Raw genomic sequence first — 26,439 nt, forward strand, 5'->3', positions numbered from 1 at the left:
AGAGGAAGGGGTGCAAAATAACACAGAAATTGAACACCACCATGACAAGTGACTCACCTCAAGGAACCTCAGACACCAGGAGTTAGGATTGACAACATCTTTCCACAGCAAGATGAGCACCATTTGAACCCGTTTTATCCTTTTTGTTTTAAAGTTTTGGCCATGTCTTTGTTATAGCAATGGACTTAACATGGCACTGATAGAACAGGAAATAATAGGCCCAGTAATAATATCCCATGATACAATACTACATATTTCAACTACTAACAGATTCATTCATTGTAAATAGCTTTTCAGGATTAACTAGAAAGACTGTTTACAAAGAATTTGGCTAAGAAGGCAAAAACAACAAATGATGGAGCAAACAATGGGAAGGACACAGATTTAACAACCACACTGCTACTGCGATTGAAAGGAATCAACATTCAGAGCCATGGCTCCTATTATCACCTCAGTTCTCTAATGGTCACAGCTTTTTAGAGGGTTCCTATTACAGTACAGAACGTGCAGTTGCACCCAAGAATAGGAATCTGTACTGGAAACACTCAGATGAAATCGATGGTCACTATGAATCTAGCTACACTACAAAATAAAGCTGAGTTAGGGAACCTGGTTGCAACATGATTAGATACCCTCTACACTACACATTTTAACTGTAACCAGTCCTGATGTTTTGTAGTGCAGACAGACGCTAAGAAATGCCCATTCAGAAAAAGGGATCAGACTATCTGGATAAGTTGGGATAGGTTCATAATCTGTCTGTCTTAAGATCAAAAGTAGCAGCAACAGCAGAGGCTCTATGGCAAAGATGTTCCTTTCTTTCCTGTTTTCTGGAATGAAGTTGTCAAGACGGTAAAAGTGTGTCAAGCAAGATAAAGATAACTCTTTAAGGAATGATTCTACAAGTCTGAGATCTCAAAGGTATGGAAATCAAAAGATGTACTGTATACTGGGTGAGCTGCTTGAAGGGTATTCTGAACTTTTAGGAGTAAAAGGCTCATAGTGCACAATTCTGCCAGTTCTGAACAATTTTATGCGCTATTTACATTTAGATTTATTATTCCCCATTCTTATTTCCCAGTCCTCTCCGGCAAGAACACTGTAAGGAAAGAAAATTAGTCTTGAGAAGGGAACAGGGAAAAAAAGAAATTGTGTGTGAGAAAGAAAGCGTGTTTGTGTAGGGTGAGGGGGAAATGAGGAAACAAATAGATACACTATCTTCCATCCTGGCTTATGATGTTTTTTGAAAGATAGAGTGCCTCCTTTTTCTTCCAGGGAGAGAACACCAAATTCGTTCCGATACCTGTGGATTTTCTTCTCGTTTTGGCTTGGGTGCAGCTGGTGGGGTAACGGTACGACTCTCTGTTTGCTTCTCCTCTGCTTCCACATGGGGTTTAATAGTCTGAAAAGAAACAAGTACAACTCAATACTCAGAAAGCATTTTTTAGTTAGGGAAAAACTAAGTGAAATGAGTAAATTCAGTTTAGCAGAACAATGGGAAAAACAGTTGTAGAACCAACTGGCAGTGCCCCAAAAAGACATTTTCTTCAGGAATATGAGGAAAGTTTACATAATGTGCCCTGCTTTGGCAAAGAAACAGAACAGGCCCAAACCCAAGAACGTGCAGCATCACAGCAACTCAGGCAACCCAATCAAACCACCACACAAATGATAACGGTCATCCTGCAGTTAACATTTTTGGCAGAAATATTTATAAAGCCGCATGAAAAGTGGATTGATTACAGACCAGCTGAAGCCTTATGGAAAATCATTCTATGAAAAGTCCTTGTTCAGAACCCATTCTGAATGGTATATACATTCTCCATTTCTTTCCCTTCATTTGTCATTATGAGTAATATTTGCCTGAAAACTGGCACTTTGACTCCTAAGAGCTCAGATATTCCTGTGGCTTATGCCCTCCCTGAAGTCAGAATCCTCGACTCTCAACATCACAATCACCAGCATGATGACCCTCAGTTTGTGGCATGGCTGTGATGTCACAAACTCAGAGTGAGGAGATGAATGCTGAAGAGACACAAATTTTGTTTTGTGTAAACATCCTTAATCATAAAGATTGAGGAAATCATACCAAAAACTATACACAGATAATTAAATCATTCTAACTTGTCTCTGAATGCTTTTCGAAGTTTTCCTGACTTTCAGCAGTTCTTTAAGGAATAAACATTGTGGACATGCAGCACAGGGATTCATCAAGTTCATAGGTAACAGGCATGCATTGTTGCAGAGCACAGCTTGTAAATCTGCCTTAAAAGATAAGCAATAACCTACCCGTGAATTTAGTGAAGCAACAGTGCATCTTTCGTGCATAAGATTGTCCATAGCTTCATGGACAATTCCAAGGTACATTAACCGACAAGAAAGTGTTTGAAGTGAAACCAAAGATGTCACATGAACTGAATTGGAAGAGTCTACAGTCATGACCCAATTAAATCATTTTATTTGAAGTTGCACATTATTTTTTAGGATGCCTTCCCCATTTGCTCTTTCTAGAAGTGAGATTTAATAACTAAATATCTAGAAACTCTATTTTTGAGGCATTTCTTCCATCCATTCAAGCTCAGGTCAGTCACGGGAGCCTTGACCAACCTCAAGAAGCCTACTGGCCATTTTGTTTCCCTGCAATTTAAAGGAGGATTCCGAGGAGAATACAAATCAACAGGCTCCAGCATCAAATCAAATGTGGTCGGATTCTCTTAAACAGGCCTTGTTAAATATTTTGAATAGTTTTTATTCCTCTACTCTCCATTGTTTATAATTTAAAGAAGTTTAGAAATAAAAACATATTTTGTTCCTGTGTTTCTAAAGGACTTGACATGAACATGGCTTTTGGTTTACTATATTGTCTGTGTGTCGGCATCATCATAGATGTCAGCACACCTCAGATGAACATTTTCTGCTGATCCAGTAGAGGGAGCACCAAATCACTGAAGAACTGTAATGATTCCAATGGGCCTTTGAAAGAACGCCAAACTTTCTGTTCTGGGGTTGTCTCTTAATCCCCTCTCCAAAGTCATTATATTATTAATATTTGGTCACTGTTAGTGCGACTCTGATATTTAATTCTCCATTGAAAACTCCCCTGATGATCGTTAGTCCTCTCCACCTTGGCAGCATTAACCCACAAAAGTAGAACTGCAGCATTTAGTAGACACATTGCCCATCTGTACCTGTTTTTCAAGGTTTGGTTTGCTGATCTGTAGAGTCTGAGGTCCAGCGAGCCTGGTACCTGGGGCTGCTATCACAATGCTGGTGAGCTGTGCCATAGGGAAAGTTTTGGCTATGGTTGCTGTCTGCCCATTAACAACACGAACTGGGTGTATGGAGTTCTGTGAGGTGGGTAAAGAGCTGGGTGTGAACTTTGTTGTCAGCATCACAGGCCTTTGAATAAGCTGAGGAGCTGCAAGCATCGGAGGTGGTGCTGGGGCAATAGGAATGTTATTCTGGGCAACTGGTTTGGGTCGAACCTACAAGGAAAACCCCCCAGACAAATAGAAATATATTTAAAATTAATTTATTGAATATATTCTCTGTTTTAAATCTTTTGACTCAGCTTGTCTAAATTCTGCAAAACTATCTACATTTCTTACAGAACATATTTTTATAATAGTGTCATAAGTGTGCAACAACAATAAAGAACCACGTTTTCAATTTGCTTGCATAAAACCCAACCATAACATTTGCACACACAGCTTTTGCTTCTGCACACATTTGCATGCCCAAATAGTAATTTACATGTTTAATGCCAACTGTTTTGTATGTGCAAATCTACTTTTTGATTTTGTGAGGACAACAGATGCCCATGCAATATTTGCAGGAGCAACTTGGGCAAATGGTTTTGAAAGTATATTTCAAAAGCTTTACACAGCTTTCAATATTGTAGCACTTTTTACAGTGACCAAGAGATCTAATATCTAAACAGCTGACTCAAGAGCTAAAACAAAGTCTTCAGAGATGTCGAATAGGTCACCACGGCCTGTGTTAACTTCATGCATTATGCAGATACATTGTGCAACCTTTTACACCGTACAACTAGTCCTGCTAGACTATGAACAGTAAACTGCCCCCTCACTGAAAATATCAAAGCCTTTACTGGTAAATACAGCCATATTGTCACTTGCTCTTTTCTTTCTCTGATGCTATGGTAAAGCATAATATTTGAGAAGACATCCATAGGTATGAAGCTAGGAAACAGCTCTACAAAATTCAGGTCCAAAATATTTTCTGGTCCTATACCATCATTATCTTTGGCTATACCTGGCACAGTCCCAATTATACACATATCTCAGAGTTACAGAAAAGGCAAGTAGAAACAAAATCCATTAGGTCATCTAATCTCTCTCTCTACCAATAAAATATTGTTTCCCATCATACATTTTCAGGTATCTTGTCCATTTTACCTTTAATGTCTCAAAATACAGCGTGTAGCCTTCATTTATGTCTGGAAACTATGTCACAGATTAACAGAATTTACTGTCCCAATGTCTTGTTCTGATAATCAGCCTAAAGTTTTCCTTTCTTAATTTCATCGCAGTACTCCCAGTAATACCCCCTTGCTCCTTGTAACATCAAAAAATGTGAAGAAGCAACTAGTGTCTTTTCTAAAAACAGTGCAAAGTAAAACAATTTAAAACTGTATTGCTCAGTTGCAAATGGTATAAAGAATGGAAGCTGCAGAAAAGACTTCAGCTATTTCTCTTCACCTGCTCTTGAATACTGAGCAATGATGATTGGAGAGATTTTGCAGCCTTCCGCGACAGACTGATTCTGTTCCTACACTTTCAGTAGTTTCATTTCACACATCCTGAAGGTAATAAAATGAAAAGAAAACATCCCTTATTTACTTTATGGCCAACTTCCCTCCTATCTTTCTTGTTCTTGATACACTCACCTGTGGAAGAAAATTTGGACGAGGAGTGAGTCTGGGAGGAGGGATGAACTGTGGCACTTTGATGGGCTGAGGTGTAGCCTGAACCTGCTATACAAACATTAGAGTTCAACAGGAGGAAAATAGCTTTGAAGTTATTTATCAAAACCTAGCACACTGATAGTATTTTCAGTCCTGATGCTCCTCAGTTTAGGCTGGTTTCCCTCACTGTAAATAAATTCTCACAGCAACAGTTTCTGAATTAGAACTACATTAAAGAAAGAGCTGGCCTTACACTTTGGTTCCTGCACATCCTGTATTGCAAATTGAAGCTAACTATCCTTTTGTTTCATCTAAATGTACATAATACTAGGCTCTGCCATCTAAAACAATTTCCTTTGAAGGTAATGAACTTTCACATTTGTTTTACAAGTCAAAACTGTCTTCACAAAAGACAGAAAGTAAAACCAGATTTGGCTGCCCCACCAGATGGACCTTCATATGGTAAACGCACTTTTGTCTTCTCACGTGGAATGATATGCAGAAAAATAAAGCAGTGTCTCTAGTAGTTAGAACAAGGTCTCGGAGCTAGAACCCATCGTCTATTTCAAGCATTGTAAATGACACAGTACATGACTCTGAATTAATAACTTTGGCCTGAATTTTCAAAAGTGGCTTTTAATTTTGAATATCCAGCTTGATACACCTTGGCCCTGATTTTTAGAGGGGCTAAGCTAAGCACTCCCAACTCTAACTGAAAACAGTGGAAGCTACTGTGGCCCAACACCTCTGAGAAGTAGAGCTCAGTTGTCTTCAGTGGAGCACCCAAAATTGAGACACACACAACTTTAGCATACACTTGAAAATGTTAGCTTCCCCTCTCTGTAGCTCTGTTCAGCAATGTAAAATAGCAATACTAACACTTCACCAGTGTGCTGTTAAGGTTTAATTAATACGTGGGAAAATGTTTTGAGATCCTTGATAGAAACACTATAGAAACATATATAATTAGTAAAGCTGTGAGTCTTTCATGGAGTTCACGGAAGGACATCCATGACTTCCATACTGGCTGGTACAGCTGACCCCAGGGCCGCTCTAGCAGCTGGGATGGCCCCGGGGCCAGTTGCTCCCCCCCCCCCCCCAGAGCTGCAGCGGCAAGGCCACAGGCCACCCCCTGCCTGGAGCAGCAGTGGCAGCGGTGGGGCTTAGGGCTGCACTTCCCGCCCCAGGAGCAGCAGTGTCCGCCGGACTACCCTCTGCCCCCAGAGCAGCAGCATCCTCTGGGGCATCCTCCCTCCCCCAGCACCTAAGATTTAGTTAGGAGTATTTTTAGTAAAAGTCATGGACAAGTCACTGGCAGTGACTTTTTGTTTATTGTCTGTGATCTGTCCATGACTTTTACTAAAAATACTTGTGACTAAATTGTAGTTTTAATCATTAGTGATTATTAAAAGAAAGGTCACCTCTGTAGACCACATTAAGTTATTCAGCAAGGACTGAGCCTGAGCAGAGATTTATCAATTCTTCTGGGAGATAACCACATCATTGCGGATGGTGGAAAAAGACTCCACTTAAAGAGATTTCTCCACCCCAAATATAACTATTTGGCTCATTTAGAAGCAAAACACTGATTATTTACATCCATCAAAGCTATATTATTTTATAAAGGAAAATTTACGATATAAATTGGCCTCACTGTTGATGAAGCCCTGGATCAGCCTATCCACAAAGTAAAACTTCCCTGTAATGGCTCTGTTCAATTGCCTGGTCTCTAGTCTCAGAAACCCAAATGCCCAATTCCACAGTTGCTATTGTTTATGTTTTTAAACAGAATTCTGTGTAGCTGATCAGTTACATAGCAGCTGCTAGGCACTCTCTCAAAGCCTGATATACTCAAAAGTGAGACACTTTCCATAATATAGGCTTATGATGGCTGGATCCTGGTAAGAGGATGTGGTAAATGAAGACTTGATAGGATGGGAGGTGTATCCTAACTCTATGTAGATTCAGTGAGCAAAGAAAACAAGAGACGTTTGACACATTAGATAAGTCGAGGATTTATACCAGGGTTCAGCAACCTTTCAGAAGTGGTGTGCCAAGTCTTCATCTATTCACTCTAATTTAAGGTTTTACGTGCCAGTAATACATTTTAAATGTTTTTAGAAGGTCTCTTTCTTTAAGTCTATAATATCTAACTAAACTATTGTTGTATGTAAAGTAAATAAAGTTTTTAAAATGTTTAAGAAGCTTCATTTAAAATTAAACTAAAATGCAGAGCCCCAAGGACTGGTGGCCAGCATCCGGGCAGTGTGAGTGCCACTGAAAATCGGCTCGTGCGGCGAATTCAGCACCTGTGCCATAGGTTGCCTACCCCTGATCTATACCAACCAAAGAAATAAAGTTCACAAAGCCTCCAAAACCAGAACTATTTTAGCACAACAGAGCTCTGCAGATCAGTTAGGACAAACTTCATACTAGTAACAGTATTCCTCCATAGACCCAGCTTCTAGGGTAAGCTTTACACAGAAAATGACTACAACAATGACTTAATTCAATAAAAATATTAACATACATAAATAATAAATATTTTTCCCTTAGGCTCTCAAAGTATTTCAACTAATTAAGCCTCACAATATCAGTGAGGTACTGCATGTCCCTATGTGTAAGACTTCATTTTTCCTTCTGTGGGGCAAAACCAGCCTATTTATAAGCAGTATTTTAAGTAGTCCTCCTTTGTAAATACACACAGCTCCACAGGTGCACACAGTCCCACATTCACACACACACAGACTATTTCTTCTGTCTTACCAAAGTAACTGTGTTTTTTGCCACTATTTGGACTGCCTCTGCTCCTTGACCAGTAACCTTATTTGTTGTCTGGAGGTTGACTGGTGTATTCTGTGCATCGGTGCTGAGGACCGCTTTCTGACTGTTGATTGCAGTAACCATGGCAATGGTAGGTCTTTGACCCACAACAGAGGCAGGCATGGTTGCAGTTGCTGCTTTCAAGACAAGAGGTAGTGTCTTAGTGGTGATCATAGAAGCTGTAGTTACAGTTTTCTAAGGGAAACAGAAAACACAGCTTAAGAGTCTGGAACATTACATATTGGACAGGATGTTGCTTATACTTGAGCTCAGTCAGTCAGAAATGATAGGCAAAAATGGGAGGAAAAAACCAGCTTTGATTCTGTCTGCTCTCTCTATATATACACTTTACCCTATGCCTGCAAAAACTGGAGAGATGGAAAAAATCCCTCATCTGAGAAAGCTCTGAGATAAACTTTTGCTAAAACTTGCAATCATATAGAAAATATTGTGAACAATGCATATGGTATGCATGCGCAATGGGAAAACACATTGTGAGATTAATCAGGTGTTAGTAGAGGTTTAACACGTTTCTTACATCTTTTAGCTTTGTATTATTGCCACATGCATATTGTCATAAGTTTCAGTTTCAATCCTTTAAATGTGAAAATTTATGAAGCACATCTAGCAAAGAAACAGTCCCAGCATCTCTGATCAGCTGAGATCCAAACCTTTAGAGGAAAGTTTTCTATTTTTCAGATAATTTAGTTATCCAAAATGATCATTTTAGTAGAGGAAGGAGGAGGAAACATTTTAACACTGACATCTTTAAGGACAAAGCTAAATCTCAGTTTTAACACTGACATCTTTAAGGACAAAGCTAAATCTCAATTTTGGATATCCATTTTTTATTTTTAGTTTTATGTACAGTAATTTAGCTATCTGGACTATTCCCTTTCCTGAGAAGAGCAGGAGGCCAACTAGCTAACTGCGGCTACAGAAGGAAACTAGAAAAATAATAAGCTTGGTGGAAAAATCCTCCATCACTATTTCTGTTACAAGGAAACTGATGTGGGAGGGAGCCAGTTTTTATTTTCAGCTTCAGGCTGGATGCAGCTTGGCATTTTAAGTGTTGACTTTTAGTTTGTCCAACAGGCAGTAAGCAATTAAATTTCACTTGTTCATACCGGAATTTTCCTTGTCCTAGGTTCTTGGACAATGGGATTTCTCTTGGCCTGACCTGAAGATAGCGATTTTGGAGCCTCTAGTCCCAGCACACATATGAAATGCCTAATTCTACTACAGCTGCAAATATTGTGGAAGTAAAGAAATAACTGACAGGGATTTGTAGGAGATCTTAATGCATGACAGTTTTTTTTAGCCAGAGTTAGGCTAGCTATAACCCTAATAACGCGAAATTTGTAAAAGCAAGAATTGTGTAAAGCAAGTAAAAAAGAACTGTGTAAAAAGTTTTTTGACCTTGTGTAGATCATACAATATGTAAACTGGAGTTTTTTAAGTAAGAAAAACAAGATATTAGGATGACTTATGTATAAACAAAATGCAGCTGTTGCTTATTATTGTTTGTAATTCCCAAGATTTACATGTTAAGGCCCAGATTTTTAAATATATTTAGGTAGTGCTGTGCTTAGAGCTGCAATGCCTAACTGGTTTAGGAATCTAAATATCATTTTCAAAAGTGATTTAGGCACCTTATCTAAATCCCATCAACGTTAAATAGGCATTTGTCTCCCAAGTGCCTAAATCCCATTTTAAAATGAGATTTAGGCTCCCAAATCAGTTAGGCATTGCAACACTGAGCAAAGCAATGCCTAAGCACCTTTAAAAATCTGGGCCAAAGAGACTACACCTGCAATATTTTCCTTTAAATTTTACTTTTACTGAAATATTTGTTAAGGAGAGATCGGAAAGGAGAAATAATAATGCAGAAGAGAACAAAGCAAGTATTTCCAGATTAAATGATGCCAGATAAAAATATACATTTAAAAAAAAATGGAGATAAATGGCAGCTAAAAGAACCAGTGAATGAACTTGCTTTCTTTTTCATCAGATCTACTATATTGATGTCAGTGCATCTTTCCAGACTTTTCATCAAAGATCAAATGTTCCCAGTACAAAATGAAAACCATGGCCTGCATCTCTCTGATGCAAATACTACGATGCCCTAGAACAGAAGAAATGTTGGGCCAGGTATCAGGTGATACTTTTTTCTGGTGCTAACATGCCTGCTTTGTGTCGACTTATTTTAATCTCACCATTCTTTCCCCTCCTTAAAAACAAATCCATGTGTAATTTCAACTGTTTTCCCAGGTAACTTTTTCATTATGTTTATTATATTATTCAGGAATTTATTTTGCCCTAATTACCAGTATTCTTCTAATTTCCTACTGTTTAGACTATATCCTCTAGTTTTTGAACCTCTCACATGTGAATTATTTGCACTAGCAGTGAATTTGACCCTTTATAAGTTTTATCAACCCCATTCATAACTTTAAAAGCAGCAAAGAGTCCTGTGGCACCTTATAGACTAACAGACGTATTGGAATACCCACTTCATCGGATGCATCCGACAAAGTGGGTATTCACCCACGAACGCTCATGCTCCAATACGTCTGTTAGGGCTTGGCTACACTGGAGAGTTACAGCGCTGGTGGTGGCTTTACAGCGCTGTAACTTACTCCCCGTTCACATTGGCAAGGCACATACAGCGCTGTATCTCCCTGGCTACAGCGCTGGTTGTACTCCACCTCAACAAGGGGAATAAAGAGAACAGCGTTGGTGCTGCAGCGCTGGAGTGCCAGTGTAAACAGTGATTAATCTTATTACGCTGTAACTGACCTCCGGAATTTTCCCATAATGCTTTTAAGTAAAGATAACACTCTTTGTTTTGTTGCCTCTCTTTGTTTTGTTGTGAACTCGGGGCTCCCAGAGCTGCTTATCTAAAAAACAAACACAGCTACTGTTTGCTCAATCAGAGGCAGGCAGGGGGATGAATGTCCACAGCTAGTGTTTGCTTGAGGAGAGAAGCAGCACGGCTTGCGGGGGTGGGGGCGGGAAATCCGATTCGGAGGTGCTGCTTATCTGGTCTGTGAGGAAAAAAACAAAGAAGGCTATTTGCATTTAGTGAATGAGAGAGGAGTGGGGGAAGGGGTCGGAACTTGCAAGGCAGGGAGCTGACACAGTGTCAGTTCCAAAAATCCATTCTCTCTTTCCCCCATGCTCCGTCACACTCCACCCCACTCCCCTCTTTTGAAAAGCACGCTGCAGACACATGAATGCTGGGATAGCTGCCCATAATGCACCACTCCCAACACCGCTGCAAATGTGGTTGGCAGTGGCGCCCTCCGGAGTGCCACGCTCATGTGTCAGTATATTAAGCGTCAATGACCCTATGCTCTCTCAGTTCCTTCTTTCCTGTAACTCTGACAGAGGAGTAGAAGGGTGGGGAATGGAATGGATATTACCAACACATCTCGATGAACAACGGTTACAAAAGGTAGGTAACCATGTTTTCTTCTTCAAGTGCTTGCTCATGTTGATTCCATTCTAGGTGACTCACAAGCAGTACCCCAGGAGGTGGGGTTGGAGTTCATGGTTGTGCGGCCTGCAACACTGCTCTACCAAAGCCTGCATCATCTTGGGCCTGCTGGGTAAGCATGTAATGAGACGTAAACGTGTGGATGGACAACCAACTAGTGGCCCTGCAGATATACTGGACAGGCACTTGGGCTAGGAAAGCTGCTGAAGAAGCTTGTGCCCTGGTTGAGGGGGCGGTCACAATCACCGAAGGAGACACTTTTGCCTGATCATAGCAGCAGCAAATGCAGGCAATTATGCAGGACAAAATTCTCTGAGCAGACACTGAATGACCTTGCATCCTGTCCGCCACCACGACGAATAACTGCATTGACTTATGGAATGGCTTAGTCCTTTCAATGTAGAAGGCTAGCGCCCTCCTGACATCTAGAGAATGCAACCTGTGCTCCTCCTCTGACTTATGTGTTTTTGGAAAGAAGACAGGTAAATATATGTCCTGGCCTGGATGAAACTGTGAGACCACCTTGGGCAGGAATGCTGGGTGCAGCCGGAGCTGGACCTTGTCCTTGTATAACACCGTATAGGGCAGTTCTGAGGCAAGCGCCCTAATCTCAAAGATCCTGTGGGCAGATGTTATTGCAACCAAAAGCACAACCTCCCAAGAGAAGAGGAGGGAGGAAGCCAGAGGGGGGGGACCCAGGAGCCACGACAGAACAAGATTCAGGTCCCATGGAGAGATGGGGTCCCGGACGTGGGGTAGAGGCGCTCAAAGGCATTGAGGAATCTGACCACCATGTCCTGAACAAAAACCAACCTGCCCTGGAGCAGTGGATGGAAGGCTGAAATAGCGGCCAAGTGGACCTTAACAGATGAAAGAGACAGGCCTTGGAGTTTGAGATACAGAAGGTAGTCCAGGATTAACTGCAGTGAGGCCCACTCAGGCCGAATAGCTTTATTCAAGGTCCAGCATGTGAACCGATTCCATTTGGCCAGGTAGAGGGCTTTCTGCTGCCCAACAGGACCTGTTGGACACCGGCCAAACGTCTTGCTCCTCCACATTTAACCATGTAGCAGCCAAGATGTCAGGTACAGAGCTGCGAGGTTTGGGTGCAGATAACTGCTGTGGTTCTGAGACAGCAGGTCCAGCTGGAGCAGCAGCTGCAATGGGGTGGCCACCAAAAGGTACAGTAGCGTGCTGAACCAGTGCTGGTGAAGCCAAGCCGGCGTTATGAGAATCACCTTTGCCCTGTCCTGCTTGATCTTCATGAGGACTCTATGGATTAATGGCACTGGAGTGAAGGCATACATGAAGGCCCCCGACCATGGGAGCAGAAAGGCATCTGACAGGGAACCTCTGTCGATCCCCTGAATTGAGCAGAAAATGTGGCACTTCCTGTTCTGCCTGGATGTGAACAAATCCACTGGAAGATGATCCTGATCACCTCCAGATGGAGTGACCATTCATGGTGAGATGAGAAGGTCTTGCTGAGACAATCTGCCAATGCATTTCTGGCCCGAGGGAGATACACAGCTAAGAGATGAATGGCATGCTGAACACAGAAGTTCCACAGCCCGAGAGCTTCTTGGCAAAGGACTGACAATTGTGTTCCACATTGCTTGTCAATATAGAACATTGGGGCAGTGTTGTCTGTCAGCATCTGAACCAACCTGCCCTTTATATGAGGCAAGAAAGCTTGGCAGGCCAAGCGAACTGCTCTGAGCTCTCTGATGTTTATGTGTAGGAAGTGACTGTTACTCAACCAACAACCTTGCATGCTGAGATTTCCCAGGTGGGCTCCCCACCCCAGATCTGAGGCATTGTAGACTAGAGTAACCAAGGGGGCCGGGGCCACAAAGGGGACTCCCTCCAACACCCAATACAGGATTCAAACACCATGTGTTTGATGACAGTATGTGGTCCAGTACCTTAACTACAAGGTCTATGTTGTGTCTGTTGGGGATACAGACCAACCACAGCCACGCCTGTAGGGGCCTGAGGTGAATCCATGTGTGCCGGACCATGTAAGTACAGACTGCCATGTGACCCAACAACCTCAGGCATGTGTGAATGGTGGTGAGAGGGTGGGCACGCATGTACAAGATAAGGTCTGTCATGGCTCGCAATCGGACTTCGGGGAGGAAGGCTCTGGACCAAGTGGACTGCTCCAATGAACTCTATGTGCTGCACTGGAACTAAAGTTGACTTTTTTCACATTTATTAACAGACCTAGATTGTGACAAGTGGAGTGAACCAGATCAAGGTGCTGCTACATCTGATCCCAGGATCAGCTTTTGATGAACCAGTCATTGAAGTACAGATCAATCTGAATACCCCAATGCCTCAGGTAAATGGCCACTGATGGCATGCACTTTGTAAACACTCTCAGGGCTGATGAGAGACCAAAGGGTAGTGCTGGGAATTGGAAATGGTGCTGGCCCAGCATAAAATGGAGGAACCGTCTGTGTTCTCAGAAGATGGAGATATGGAAATATGCTTCCTTTAAGTTGAGAGCGGCATACCAGTCTCTCAGATCCAGGGAGGGAATAATGGAGGCTACAGAAACCATGTGGAACTTCAACTTTTTGAGATGCTTGTTGAGGCATCGCAAATCTAGGTTGGGTTGCAGGCCCCCTTTTGCTTTCAGGATTAGGAAATAATGGAATTAGAACTCTTTTCCCCTCATTTCCCGAGGGACCTCCTCTACTGCCCCCATATCGAGGAGGTTGTCTACCTCCTGGGCGAGGAGTTGCTCATGAGAAGGGTCCTTGAAGAGGAATGAAGAACTGTAGGATGTAGCCTGAGGATATTACGTCGAGCACTCAACGGTCCGAGGCTATTCGTGACCAGGCTGACCAGAAGGGGCGCAGACGGTTGAGGGAAAAATAGGACGGTGGATCTTGGAGTATGACTGGGGTGTAATCCTTGAGCACACTCTCAGAATGCCTGTGTTTGGCTCCCATGATGTCTTGAAGGACTGGGCTGAGAAAGTGAACGGGAGGATGAGGAGCATCGTTATTTAAACCCCTTGTCTCTGTCCTTTCTCTTATAGGTGCCCATTCAGGGAGGCCCCCAGGACCTAGGAGGAGGAGGAGAGAGCTGCTTCCTAGCCTGCTGTGGAGTGTGATGGCTGGCACGGTTGTCTTTAAGGTCATGCAGCCTTGTACCCGTGAGCTCAGAAAAGAGCGCTGCTCCCTCATACGGGAGGTCCTGGAGAGTGGGCTGCATCTCCTGCGATAAACCCAAGGATTGTAGTCAAGAGCTGTGCCACATCACCACTGCAGAAGCAACAACCCTGGCCACCAAGTCCGTGTAATAAATCTTTCTGCCATAAAGGTCCAGTCTCTTGACGTCTTTATTCTTAGGCATTCTGCTCACCTGCCCTTCCTGTCCCTCTTGTTGACTGTGGACACAACCAGAGACTCAGCAGGTGGGTGCGTATAGAGGTATTCAAACCCCTCTGCAGGGACATAATACTTCTGTTCTGCCCTTTTCGAAGTGGGCAGAATGGAAGAGGTCTGCCACAACGCCTTAGTGATCTTGAGAACCCTTGGGTGGACGGCAGCATGATGTGGGCCTGGGTGGTGAAAGATATGACACTGAAAAGGTCATCAGATTGCTCTGCCAACTCCTTAATTTCCAGGTTTAAGTTGTCAGCCACTCTCTTAAGGAGAGCCTGGTGCTCTTTAAAGTTGTGGGGAGAAGACTAAGAGTCTGGGAGGTCCCTGCCACTGCTTCATCCAGTGACGAAGACAACGAGGGCATCGCAGGTGGAGGGGTGGCTTCCCCTTCCCCTTCTGGGGATGGCTCCCTAGGCATTGGCACCTTTTGTGCTGTTCCTGTGTCAGATTCTGCACTGTGCTTTGAACCCGGTGCTGGGAGTGGTTTGTCTGAGGTGGCCAGGGAGGAGTGGTGGGAGTATGGAACCAGCATCACTGGTATGCCCCAAGGATTCCAATAAGACCACTGAGCAGGCCACTGGCCCTGCTGCCATGCTGCCACCACAGATGTCATGCCGGGCTTTGGGGCCAACTGAGATCCATGCTTCCTTAACGAGGGACTGAATTCCGGCTCTGACTTGGACCAGTCCCCTTCCAGTGATCAAGGTGGGGCTCTGGAGGCCTGTCTGCTGGCTGACCCTCGCAGGAGACTGATGCCTAGAGTGTGGGGATCAGTATCTGTCCATCAAGTGGTACCGGGACAGTGGAGACCAGTGCTGCAATGGTGAGCGGTCCCACACCAGTGGGGTTCATGCCTGGGAGATCATCTAGGTGATAGGGATCTGCGCCAGGGCAATTTCTGGCGAGAGGCTGGCTGATACTGTGAGTACGGAGATCAGTGCCTCGATTCTGGTGTTCCATGCCTTGTAGAAGGAGAGCATGGTGCTGGAGACCGAGGATGTGGCGCTGGGTCCTAAGTCATGGGGATGCTTTTTGGGCCCTGACAAGGGGGAATGGTGCCGGGCGGAATGCTCCACACAAACACCAAGGTGCTGGAAGTGGAGTCTGACCGGGAGGCCTCTGATGCTGGACGAAGCGCAGCCTCCATGAGGAGGGCTTTCAAGGGGATATCTCACTCCTGGGTTTTGAGACAAAAGTTTCTACAAATCCTGCACTTGTTCTTTATATGAGATTCTCCCACGCACTTGGAACAGCTGCTGTGGGTGTCACAAACAGGCATCGGTCCATTGCATGATGAACACAGTTTGAAGCCCGGGGAACAGGGCAGGCTCTACTCAGGGACAAAGTCCCAGCTAGGACTCTAGCAACTAAACTAACATTTAACTTGATGGCTAACTACCTACCTAAGAACTATATACAAATAAAACAGACAATGGGCTATTAAGAATCACTAACACTCTTGCAATGCAAGGTAAGGCGCTCTGACCAACTATCACAGGTAAGAAGGAACTGAGAGGGAGTAGGGTTAGGAGTGCCTAATATACCAATGCATGAGCATAGCACTCCAGAGGGTGCCACTGACAACTCTACGGCTACTGCTAAGGCAAAAATCTCCGACGACTGTGCATATGGGCGTGCACACACCTAGAATGGAATCGACATGAGCAAGCACTCAAAGAAGCACTATTACTCTGATACAACAAAACACGAAAGCATATACTCAACTTCAAGTACTTGAGTATTTTATTGAACTGGGACCTATGTGATCACAGTTCTAAGTTCCTAGTTCCAAGTATAAGTTTTACGTGAAGAGTAGACCCTGAAGGTTAAAAAGAAAGAATCATATACTTAAAGGAACTCCAAGAGTGAATTTTACCTTACTCCTATATAGGTAAACATGATCTGCTCTACAGTGCATTGTGTTCTAACCTCTGTTCTTCTGTGCTCCTGAACTAGAAAACTGTTCCACTGTATGGGGTGAGTAATACTGATATAATAGACCTTAACTGCTTCTTCAGTCTCAGTACTTATAGATGCCTTATGGACTGTAATTCTTGCCCTTGCATTCTAGAAGAAATACTGGTTACAATTTATTTTTTAAAAAGTGGTACTTCCTCCATTACTGAACTTGGAGGTTCTGATCCCGCTTTTAAAAGAAATAACAGAAATCATAAACTGCAATTTATTTTGACTTTGGTTAGAAGTGACAGCAAAAGAAGGGACCAGGAACGGAACCCCACATGTATGTGCACAAAGGGGCAAATTCATTTGCACAGAGGACACCACAAGACCTACACACCATTTAAATCCCACTTGAACTCTGTTTTGAGGACGTAAATTAGCCTTTATGCTCATCCCTCTGCAGAGAGGTGAATTTCACCCTAAATAAGCAACATGCCCTGCATATCACAGAAAGGCTTCCAGTGTTTTTACCTGTGATCCAATCAGGTTTGGAGAGGGTGCAGTAGATTGCTGCTGATGATGGTGGTGCTGCTGTAGTTGCTGTAGTGGTTGCTGTTGTGGATTTTGTAGTTTGTTTTCTGACTGTACCAATGGCTGTATTTGAAACTTATTATCTGGCTGCTCCTGCTTTACTATCAGATTCTTCCGCAGCTGTTCCACCACTCTCTTCTATCAGAACAGAAATACAAACAGAAATAAATGGTTATAGAATTTAGTTGCATATATATAAGAGGACAATGCTTTAGGACCTTTTCTACTGGATTATGAAGGCAAAACACAAAGGAGTCATACTGTCACTCTGATAAGAGAAAGAGGTGATATGTTTAGAAATAAAAGAAATCATGACACCAGCACTGCCTAAAATAAACCCTTTTCTCCTGCAGTGCTTAAGAAGAAAGAGTAAAGTGTTTACTGAAAAAGTCTTGTTCACAAGTTCCAGCAGGATTTCTTTTTTTAGGATTTGGGAAGCAGTGTGGTCTAGTGGATAGAGCACTGGACTGGGACTCATGAGATGGGGGTTTTATTCTCAGCTCTGCCATTGGCCTAATGGGTGTCTTGCCTCCATGCTTTGGAACAGGGACTTTAAGTTTAGCAGGAGTGTTGCCCTAGTGATAGAGATTTGCTTTTTGCTGTCCCTATGAAAATTCACCAAAATTTGGCCAATTCATAAGCTTCTGAAAAATCTCAGTTGGCACATGCTCAATAGAGATTTGTTAAGAGTCTCAGAGCTAAATTCTTTGAAGATTTCATCTGCAGTGAGCATGTTCCATCCCCACACAGCACCTACATGTTAGTAAGACTGCACATGCACTATTCCTACAAAGTGAACAGGCTCCAGTTTACAGCTGCAGGGATTGAGCAGGATTTTCCCTGCAATTACTCCTCCTGCCATCTGAGGAGTCTCTATGGTGCCTGGCACAGGAAGTGAGAAAAGGGATACTGTTCCTCCTGTGCTCTCAATGCTCCCCACTGCTGGCACCCAGGACACAGCCCAACTTGAATGCAAAGGGATGAGAATCAAGCACGAGGGGTAGTGATGCAGGGCAGGGGAATAAGGGCAGAGCACATGGAGGCGGTAAAAGGAGCCTGGAGAGGAGGGAGGTTAGGAGCAGGAGCCAGGAGGGGCAAACAGGAGCAGAAGGAGAACAGGTACAAAAGAGTTGGGACCTGATAGAAGAGTGGGAGCCAGGGATGGGAGGGGAGAAGAACAGAGGGGAGTCATAGTCAAGAGGTAAGGGCAGGAGCAGAGGAATGGGAAGGAGCTGGGGAAATGGGGGATAGGAGCAGAAGGAGACAGACAGGCTGGGGACACTAAAATAATTAGAAAACATTTCCCTACAGAATCTGGAATTGAATCCACAACTGCTGAGTTTTGACACTCCTTTGCTCTCTAGCAAACAGCTACGAAATCCATTTGCAAAGTGTTTCTCCATCACCTCTTATGGCAGGTCCACAAACAAGATAATGGCCTTCTACTGCTACCTGTTATTCCATTAGTTCAAGTAGTAGAGGACTGTGCTGGAGATCTAACAATATCAACCCTGCTGATGACCTCTGTCAGGGATCAGCTTGGTTCCAACAAATGAAATACTTGTTTTTGAGTTAGTTTTTTTTTTTTTTAACATTAAGAAATTACATAAAAAAACCTATTGTAAAAGAACATTCAGGTTGCAAAGTCAAGCTATCAAGTTAGGAAATGCCTGAATTAAGGTTGCCTGTGCAACTGTAATTTGGTTCTGTTATAGGTGGGGCTGCTCCACAGTGTACCTACATGGTCAACCATGGTGCTGCAGGCATTCCCTGTCAAGTTGTGGCCACCTGCTCAGACCAAGCTGGCTTGTGCCATAAACTTGGCATCAGTCTCTAAACTCCAGAGTTTCAGAATCTGGCTGTCTGCACCTTTAAACAAACAAACAAACAAACCTCAAAAGCAAGCTCTTAGCTGCAGTGCTTGAGGGCAAGTCCCAGAACTGGCCCTGGGGTTTTGGCGCAGCACTGAGAGCTCCTCCTCTGTCCCAGTCTCATCCTGCACTAAGAACTGGATGAGACGTGGATCCCTCATTTCCTCATAAGAGGCAGACAAGCCTTCTTAACTAGTCTGCTGGCTCCTGATTGGTCACCGTTTCCAGACCCATCTCGGCCTCTGGAGGACTAAATCTTGTTGGTAGCCTGGTCTGAGCAGCTTTACTTTTAGCTGGGAGTATCAGGGAATGTCCAGCATGTGGCAGAGAAGGTCTGATAGACCCCATCACACACCGCCCCCCTGCAGAATGGGCTTTAGGGCCCAATCTCCCCCTCCTGCAATAACCCCGCTATCTTGGGAAAAGGAAACCGCAACCTAGTGCTGTGAACCCCTTTGGTTTTGCACATGCAAGGCACATTGTTGCAGCACCAAATACCACCGAGTAGCACCAGGATGCATGATCCATTATTAGGTAAAAGGGAATCTCTAAAAGACAATAATTTTAAGGCCCTACAGCCAATCTGACGGCCAAGCACTCCTGCTTGATGGTGGAGAATCTAATCATTCCTCACTGCAGTTTCCAATTTAGGCATAATACTGGATGTTCCACACCTTGAAAACTGTATGACAACCCTGTTCCCAAAGCAACTGGGGAAGTTTGAATTTGCAGTATAAACGAGCATGAGAAGTCCAGACACCGAAGGAAGTTGACACAGGATAATGAGGTTACTTACCTGTAACTGAAAGTTCTTTGAGATGTTTGGTCCCTATCTGTATTCCACTCAGCATTATGCGCATGCATCATGCGCCTGAAGCTGGACTTTGGAAAGTAGTACTGTTCAGCTGTCAGTGTATGCGCCCTGTGCTGCCTCATGGTTTCACCCGAGGTGATAAAGGGCCTGTTAGGCCGCCAGCATCTCCAATGTCTTCTCTACCACAGAACTATTGAATCCACAACAGAGGGGAAGGAGGATGGGTTTGCAATACAGATAGGGACCACACATCTCAAAGAACCTTAAGTTACAGGTAAGTAATCTCGTTTTCTTCTTCAACCGATGGTCCCTATGGTATTCCACTTAGGGTGAGTAACAAATAACCAAGCGTCTGTTGGAGAATCATGCACTAGAGTGTAGTGTGTGGAAAAGGTGTGTACTGAACTCCATATGGTTGCCTTGCATATATCTGCGAGGGGCACATTGTGGCATGTGGCTGTAGTTGATGCTTATGATCTTATGGAATGGGCCCGAATCCATCCAGGCGGGGAACATCCTGATAGCAGCATGTAATGCAGCCTGGAGATACACGTGGAGGGTCTCTAGGTGGAAATAATTTGCCTTTTCATTCTCTCCACTATGGCAACGGAAAGCCCAGGAGATTTCCTATACAGCTTTGTCCGCTCACGATAAAAAGCCAATGCCCTTCGAACTTCTAATGAGTGAAGCCCTCTTTCCTCATTTGAGGCTTGAGGAAGAAGGTAAGTAATTGAGGTGGAATTGGGAAACCACCCTGGATAGGAATTTGGGATGAAGGCATAAAGAGATGTTGTCTTTATGGAAAGTGGTAAAGGAGGGGGGTGATAGCCATCAAGGCTCCCAGTTTGCCAGTTATCCTAGCCAATGTAATGGTGACAAAGAAAGTGACTTTCATGGAAAGGAGAAATAGTAAGCATCAAGCCATAGGTTTGAAGGGGTCGGACATCAACGAGGTGAAGACTAGGTTAAGGTCCCACCGGGCAGCAATAGGCTGAATGGGAGGGCGGGATATTTTCGCAGAAGGTACTTCCAGAACCATACAGTTAATAGGTGGGTAAAGATTGAATGGCTGTCCTCTGGTGGGTGAAAAGCACTAATGGCAGCTGCATACATCTTCATGGAACTGAGGACCAGTCCTGAGTCCTTCAGATAAAGGAAATATTCCCAGAGTAGTGGGATGCTCACTGCTTCAAAAACAAGGCCCTGCTGGACAGCCTTCCAAGCAGTGAAACACATCTATTTGGCTCGATACAAGCGTCTTGTGGACTCCTTCCTGCTGCTTGAGAGGACATATCACACTGCTAGAGAGCATTCCTGCACTAGTGGACATGTCCATCCAAAACCCAACCCATCAGGTAAAGAGTGTGCGGGTTGGGGTATCTGAGTCCGCCATTGTGTTGGGTCAGCACCTCTGGCAACGTCCAAAGTGTTAGCGGGGAGTGCTTCAACATGCAGAGAAGTGGGAACCAAAATTGGCGAGTCCTGAAGGAGGCGATCAGGATAATTGTTGCTTTCTCCTGTCTTACTTTGTGGATCGCTTGTGACAGGAGGGGTGGGGAGGGGAAGGCATAATTCATCCTGTCCAACCAATCGAGGACTAGGGTGTCCCCCTTTGATTGAGTTCCAACTCCTCCCCTTGAACAGTACTGTGTGCATTTGGTATTGTCGTGGGATGCAAAAAGATCCCTCACTGGGGTTCCCCATCAGCCAAAGAAGTCCATCATTATGGAGTTGTGCAACTCCCATTCGTAGTCGTTGCAAAGTTTCTGCTGAGAGCACTGGCAATCATGTTCTGGATGCCCAGTAGATAGACTGCTGTCAAAAGTGGTGTGCTATTCCCAAAGGTGCATAGCTTCCACACACTGGGCTCAAGATCTTGTCCCCCCTTGCTTGTTTATATAGAAGACCATGGTGGTATTGTCTGACATGACAAGAACATGTTGGTCTTGGATGGTTGGAAGGAATGCCTGTCAAGCTTTGAGTACTGCCTGGAATTCCAACATGTTTATGTGCAACCTGGCCTCTCCTGTTGTCCACATGCCTTGTCTCACACAGTCACTCATGTGGGCGCCCCACTACATGAGGGATGTGTTCGTTATGGTCATCATGGTGGGCGAGGATGGGAGGAAGGTCATCCCCAAGTGGACTTGTACCGGGATCATCCACCACTGGAGTGAGGAGAGAACTTCTGGTGGCATGAGGAGCAGTGTGTTCATGGGTTGATGCGTGGGGGAGTAGACCCTTTGTAGCCACAATTGAATGCAGTGCAGGTGTAGGTGAGCGATGAGAATGACATGTGCAGGCTGTCATGTGTCCAAGAGAAAGAGGCAGATTTTGGCCAAAACCGAAGGGTTGGAAGACACTAAAATGATTAGTTCCCTCACTATCTGGAATCATTCCCTTGGTAGATAAACTGGGGTGGAAGTCACGTCTATGAGAGCTCCTATGAACTCCAGGGATTGCAAAGTTGATTTTTTTATGTTGACCCCCAGGGAGGAGAGAGGTAGAAGCAGCTGGGATGTTGATTCCTGGACCTCTTGTTTGGTCCATGCTGCTATCAGCCAGTCATCCAGATATGGAAAAACAAGAGCTCCTTGATGTCTGAGATTGGCTGCCACCACTGAGAAAACTTTTGTGAATACTCAGAGGGAAATGGTAAGTCTGAACGGTAGAACCCTGTATTGAAGATGCCGAGGCCCCATCTTGAACCTCAGGAACCTTTCATGTGTTGGGTGCATATCGATATGGAAGTAGACGTGTTGCATAATCAAGAGCCATAAACCATATTCCTTTTTCTAAGGAGAGAATGATTGTTACGAGCATGACATGCAAAATCTTGGACTGGAAATCAAATGGTTGAGGCATCAGAGATCCAATATCGGTTTCCATCCTCGAGTCTTTTTGAGGTCTAGGAAGTACCTCAAGTAGAACTCTGTTCCCTGCAAGGAGTCTGGTATTAGCTCCACAGCTCCCCTCTGCAATAGAGAATTAACCTTGAGTTGGAGGAGGTCGTCGTGTGAGTGTTCTATGTGTGTGGACTGAGGAGGGCGAGATGGGTATGTTGCCATAAACACTGTGACGTAGCTTCTGTGGATGATATCTAGGATCCATTTGTCCATTGTGCAGTAGGTGGCAGAATTTCCTCTCAAGTGCTGGTGTGTAGATAGAGGCTCCAGAGTCCTTCTGGGAATATAGGGACTTGTCTGTCTTCTGACTGAAGAGAGGCAATTCTTCAAATGGGAGGTCTTTTATAGAGTTTTGCACCTCCTTGGGGAAGCCAGAGGAGTGTAACCAGGAGTCCCTATTCATGACAATCCCCATTATCAGGGCACAGGAAGCCATGTCTGCAGAGTTCACTGCAGTGTGTAGCATGGACCTGGAGAGTAACTTGCCTTCCTGCAAAATTGTCTAGAATTGGTTGCGATCTCACAAGGGTAACTTGTCTGCAAACTCAGCCAATTCCCCATAGTTAATAAAATCAAATTTGGCCCTCAGGGCTAAGTAATTTGAAATACAAAATTGGAGTCCTGCTGAGGAGAAGACCTTTCTGCTCATGAGGTCTAGCCTCTTACCCTCTCTATCAGATGGGGTTGTTGCTTGGAACACTCAGAAGTCGCCTGGATGACCAATAAGTTTGGTGGAGAATAAGAGAACAGGAATTCTGATCCTTTGGTGGAGACATAGTATCTCTTCTTTCGGGGTGGGTGTAGATGTGACCAGGTTGTTCCATATAGCAAGTGCCAACTGGATGATGGCATCGTTGATTGGTAGGACCACCTTCGCTGGTACATACACGTGCAAGATGTCAAGCAGCTAGTGTTGACTGACTTGCGCCTCCTCTAAAGGAATTTCTAGGGCATTGCCTAGTCTCTGCAGCAATTCCTGAAACTGGCAATAGTTGTTCAATGGGGAGGAGTGGATTGAAGAGGCATCTGCGTCTGGAGAATATGAGGGATGCCTCTCCGGATCCGTCAGAGTCGTGCTAATTGGTGCATTATCCAGCGCTATGTTGCAGCACCTACCTGACGAGGGTTGTGGTGGTGAAATGCGAGAGTCCTCCCAAACTGAGCAGGATCATTTGGAGGGTAAATATTAGGGCCATGAGCTCAAATATTGCCAGCCCGGTTGACCCTGGTGTTGCATACCCCGTGACCACGGTGCCGGATACCAACTCTGCGGGTAAGGCAAGGTGGAGAATGGCCACGGCACTGTCAGAGACTTTGGGTAGTCATGCTTCTGGAACAGGAGTGGTGAACCTTGTTGGACATCCATATTCTCCAAATCAGAGGAGTCAGAAACCTCACCAAATGATGGTGCCATTGGAACTGCCAGAACAGGAGGCGGCAGAAACATAGCTGGTGAAGGGTCTCTTCAACTTGGTGATCAGATTGGCGGTTGTGGAGACTGTAGTCCCTCCAATGTGAATAACTCGTGGGGACCCAAGGCGCTTCCGAGTTTCCATGGGATTAATGGTATTCATTCTGCTGGAGGAGTCAATATTGTGAACTGCATCTGTCTGGAGACCGATGGTTCCCAGGATGCCAGCGGAGTCACTGGGTCTGTAATATGTACTGGAGGATCTGTGACCAATGCAGCTATTTCTTGGTCTCATGAGACTTGGAACGCGTGGTTCAATCGTGGCCATTACCCATGGATAGTGTGGAGTCCTTCTTAGACTTGGAGGAAGAATTACTGCCATGGTTATGCGCATCTTTCTTTGGTTCATGGCTAAGCCCCAGTGTGGGATCCTTAGCACTGGTACCAGCAGAGCCTGATGGAAGTTCTGCGGCAGGAGGGGTGCTCTTTGCCTATTCAGGCTGATGTACTGGGGAGGAGGGGGGTTCCCCATCCAAGATCTGATGCTGGTCCCATGGCAGCCTCCAAAAAGTATTTCCTGAAGAGGACACTTGGGTTCTCCCAAGTATGGGCAGGAGAGGCACATACTGCACCTGGACGTGATATGGGCTTCCCCCAAGCAGTGCAAACAGCACTGGTGCTTGTTACCGATGGAAAACTTGTGAGGGCAGGAAGGACAGGTTTTAATCAGGTACGAAAGGAACAATCAAACAAAAACCAAAAAATAAATGCAGAACAGATAAGAAATTTAAACTATGAACAGCACTAAGGATAGTTTTGAAAGTTTTGGAAAGTGCATCACGAGGATGATAGAAGAAGAAGTTCCAACTTGGACCATGCAGCCTTGAGAAGGAACTGGAGGTGCTGGCAGCCTGTTGCACCATTTATCATCTCTGGAGAGACCACAAGGCAGCACAGGACGCACTTTTAAAAGCTTTGGCTCCAGGTGCATGGTGCATGTGCTTAACCCTCAGCAAAATTCAGACAGGGACCATCAGTTGAAGAAGAAAGTCTTGATTTTTGGTAAAGGGATTGCTACATTCAATTATCCACTGGATTGCTCCAGTTGCAGTGGCTTTCATGAGCTCTGCCAAAAGCGTCGCAAAATGGGACATGAACCTTCAGTAACAGCTGGTCAGCCCCAAGGAAGACTACTTGTTTCTTGGGTGTGAGAAGGCAGGCAGTCTGTCTTATCTTGTAGCGGATGAATCCATCCATTTCCTATGAGATGGCCTACGCCTGAGACCACCACTGCTCAATGAAAACCCAGGCAACCAAAAAAGGCCTGATAAATCCCATCACAGGCCAGATCTTTGTGTGCTTTATGACTGTCTTAATTAAATGATTTCATACTATATTTTCCACAGACCCCTACCTCATCCAGAGTACAGAACGGACAATGTTCAGTGAGTGCATTGTTATTCAATATTCTTTTTATCTTCCTCACTCAAAGTATGGCTTCCGCTCTTATCTATTATACATCATCCAACCTATGGGCAGCGGGTCGCATAGGCAGGGGGAGGCGTTGCCACCCCAAACAGCCAGGCGTGACCCAGCCCCCTGCTGTGACACTCCCTGTGTGCGGCTGCAGCTCCAGTAGTCTTCTGGGCTCCGAATCCAGTCCCCAGTGCTCTGGGTCTGGGGCCATGCACTGCCCGCCTTCCTGTGCTCCGGAGCTAGGGAGGCTGGGGCCGCCTACCACCCCACACTCCGGAGCTGGGGATGCTGGGACTGTGTGCCACCTGCCCTCCGGAGCTGGGGAGGCTGGGCCCTGCCCTACCACGCTCTGGGACTGGGGTTGCATGCTGCCTGCCCTTCTGAGCTGGGAAGGATGGGGCCGTGCACCTCCTGCCTTCCCGCTCCCTCCTGCTCCCCTGGCTGGATCTGTGTGCTGCTCGTCCTCCTGATGCTCCTTTGGGGGTGGGCTACTAGCCATGAGACTGGGCCAGTGGCCGTTGGGTGACTGTTGGCTCCGATGGGGGGTGGGGCTTAGCTCCAGTGGAGCCTTGGGCAGAAGGGGCAAGGCTGGGGTTTAGCCTCCCCCAGCCGGTGGTTCACGTGCCACCCATGATCCAACCCCTGTACTGAATGCAAAACCATTAATTTCCTCATGGGCATTTCCAAGGTGTATTCACTATACTATCCAAGTACTTCGTGGATCAAACATCAATGAACTTATTTTCAAAACACCCTTATACAGAAGAGGTGGCATTATTACCCCCATTTTACAAATTGGGAGCAGAGGCATTGAGAAATTA

At 44.8% G+C, this 26,439-nt stretch overlaps 1 protein-coding gene across 2 annotated transcripts in view; it reads right to left on the reverse strand.

Annotated features, from left to right (window-relative positions):
- Positions 1-26,439, reverse strand: part of PHF21A (PHD finger protein 21A) — a 261,567-nt gene that overhangs the window by 33,346 nt on the left and 201,782 nt on the right. For both annotated transcript variants that reach the window (XM_050955342.1, XM_050955343.1), the window contains exons 6-10: positions 17,081-17,278; positions 7,694-7,945; positions 4,910-4,996; positions 3,189-3,485; positions 1,304-1,402 (exon numbers count right to left, since the gene is read on the reverse strand). In XM_050955342.1, coding sequence (XP_050811299.1) covers positions 1,304-1,402; positions 3,189-3,485; positions 4,910-4,996; positions 7,694-7,945; positions 17,081-17,278 — 933 coding nt within the window. The remainder of the gene's footprint in view (positions 1-1,303; positions 1,403-3,188; positions 3,486-4,909; positions 4,997-7,693; positions 7,946-17,080; positions 17,279-26,439) is intronic.

This window comes from Gopherus flavomarginatus, chromosome 5 (genome assembly GCF_025201925.1).
Source record: "Gopherus flavomarginatus isolate rGopFla2 chromosome 5, rGopFla2.mat.asm, whole genome shotgun sequence".
In the NCBI taxonomy this organism is placed as follows: Eukaryota; Metazoa; Chordata; order Testudines; family Testudinidae; genus Gopherus; species Gopherus flavomarginatus.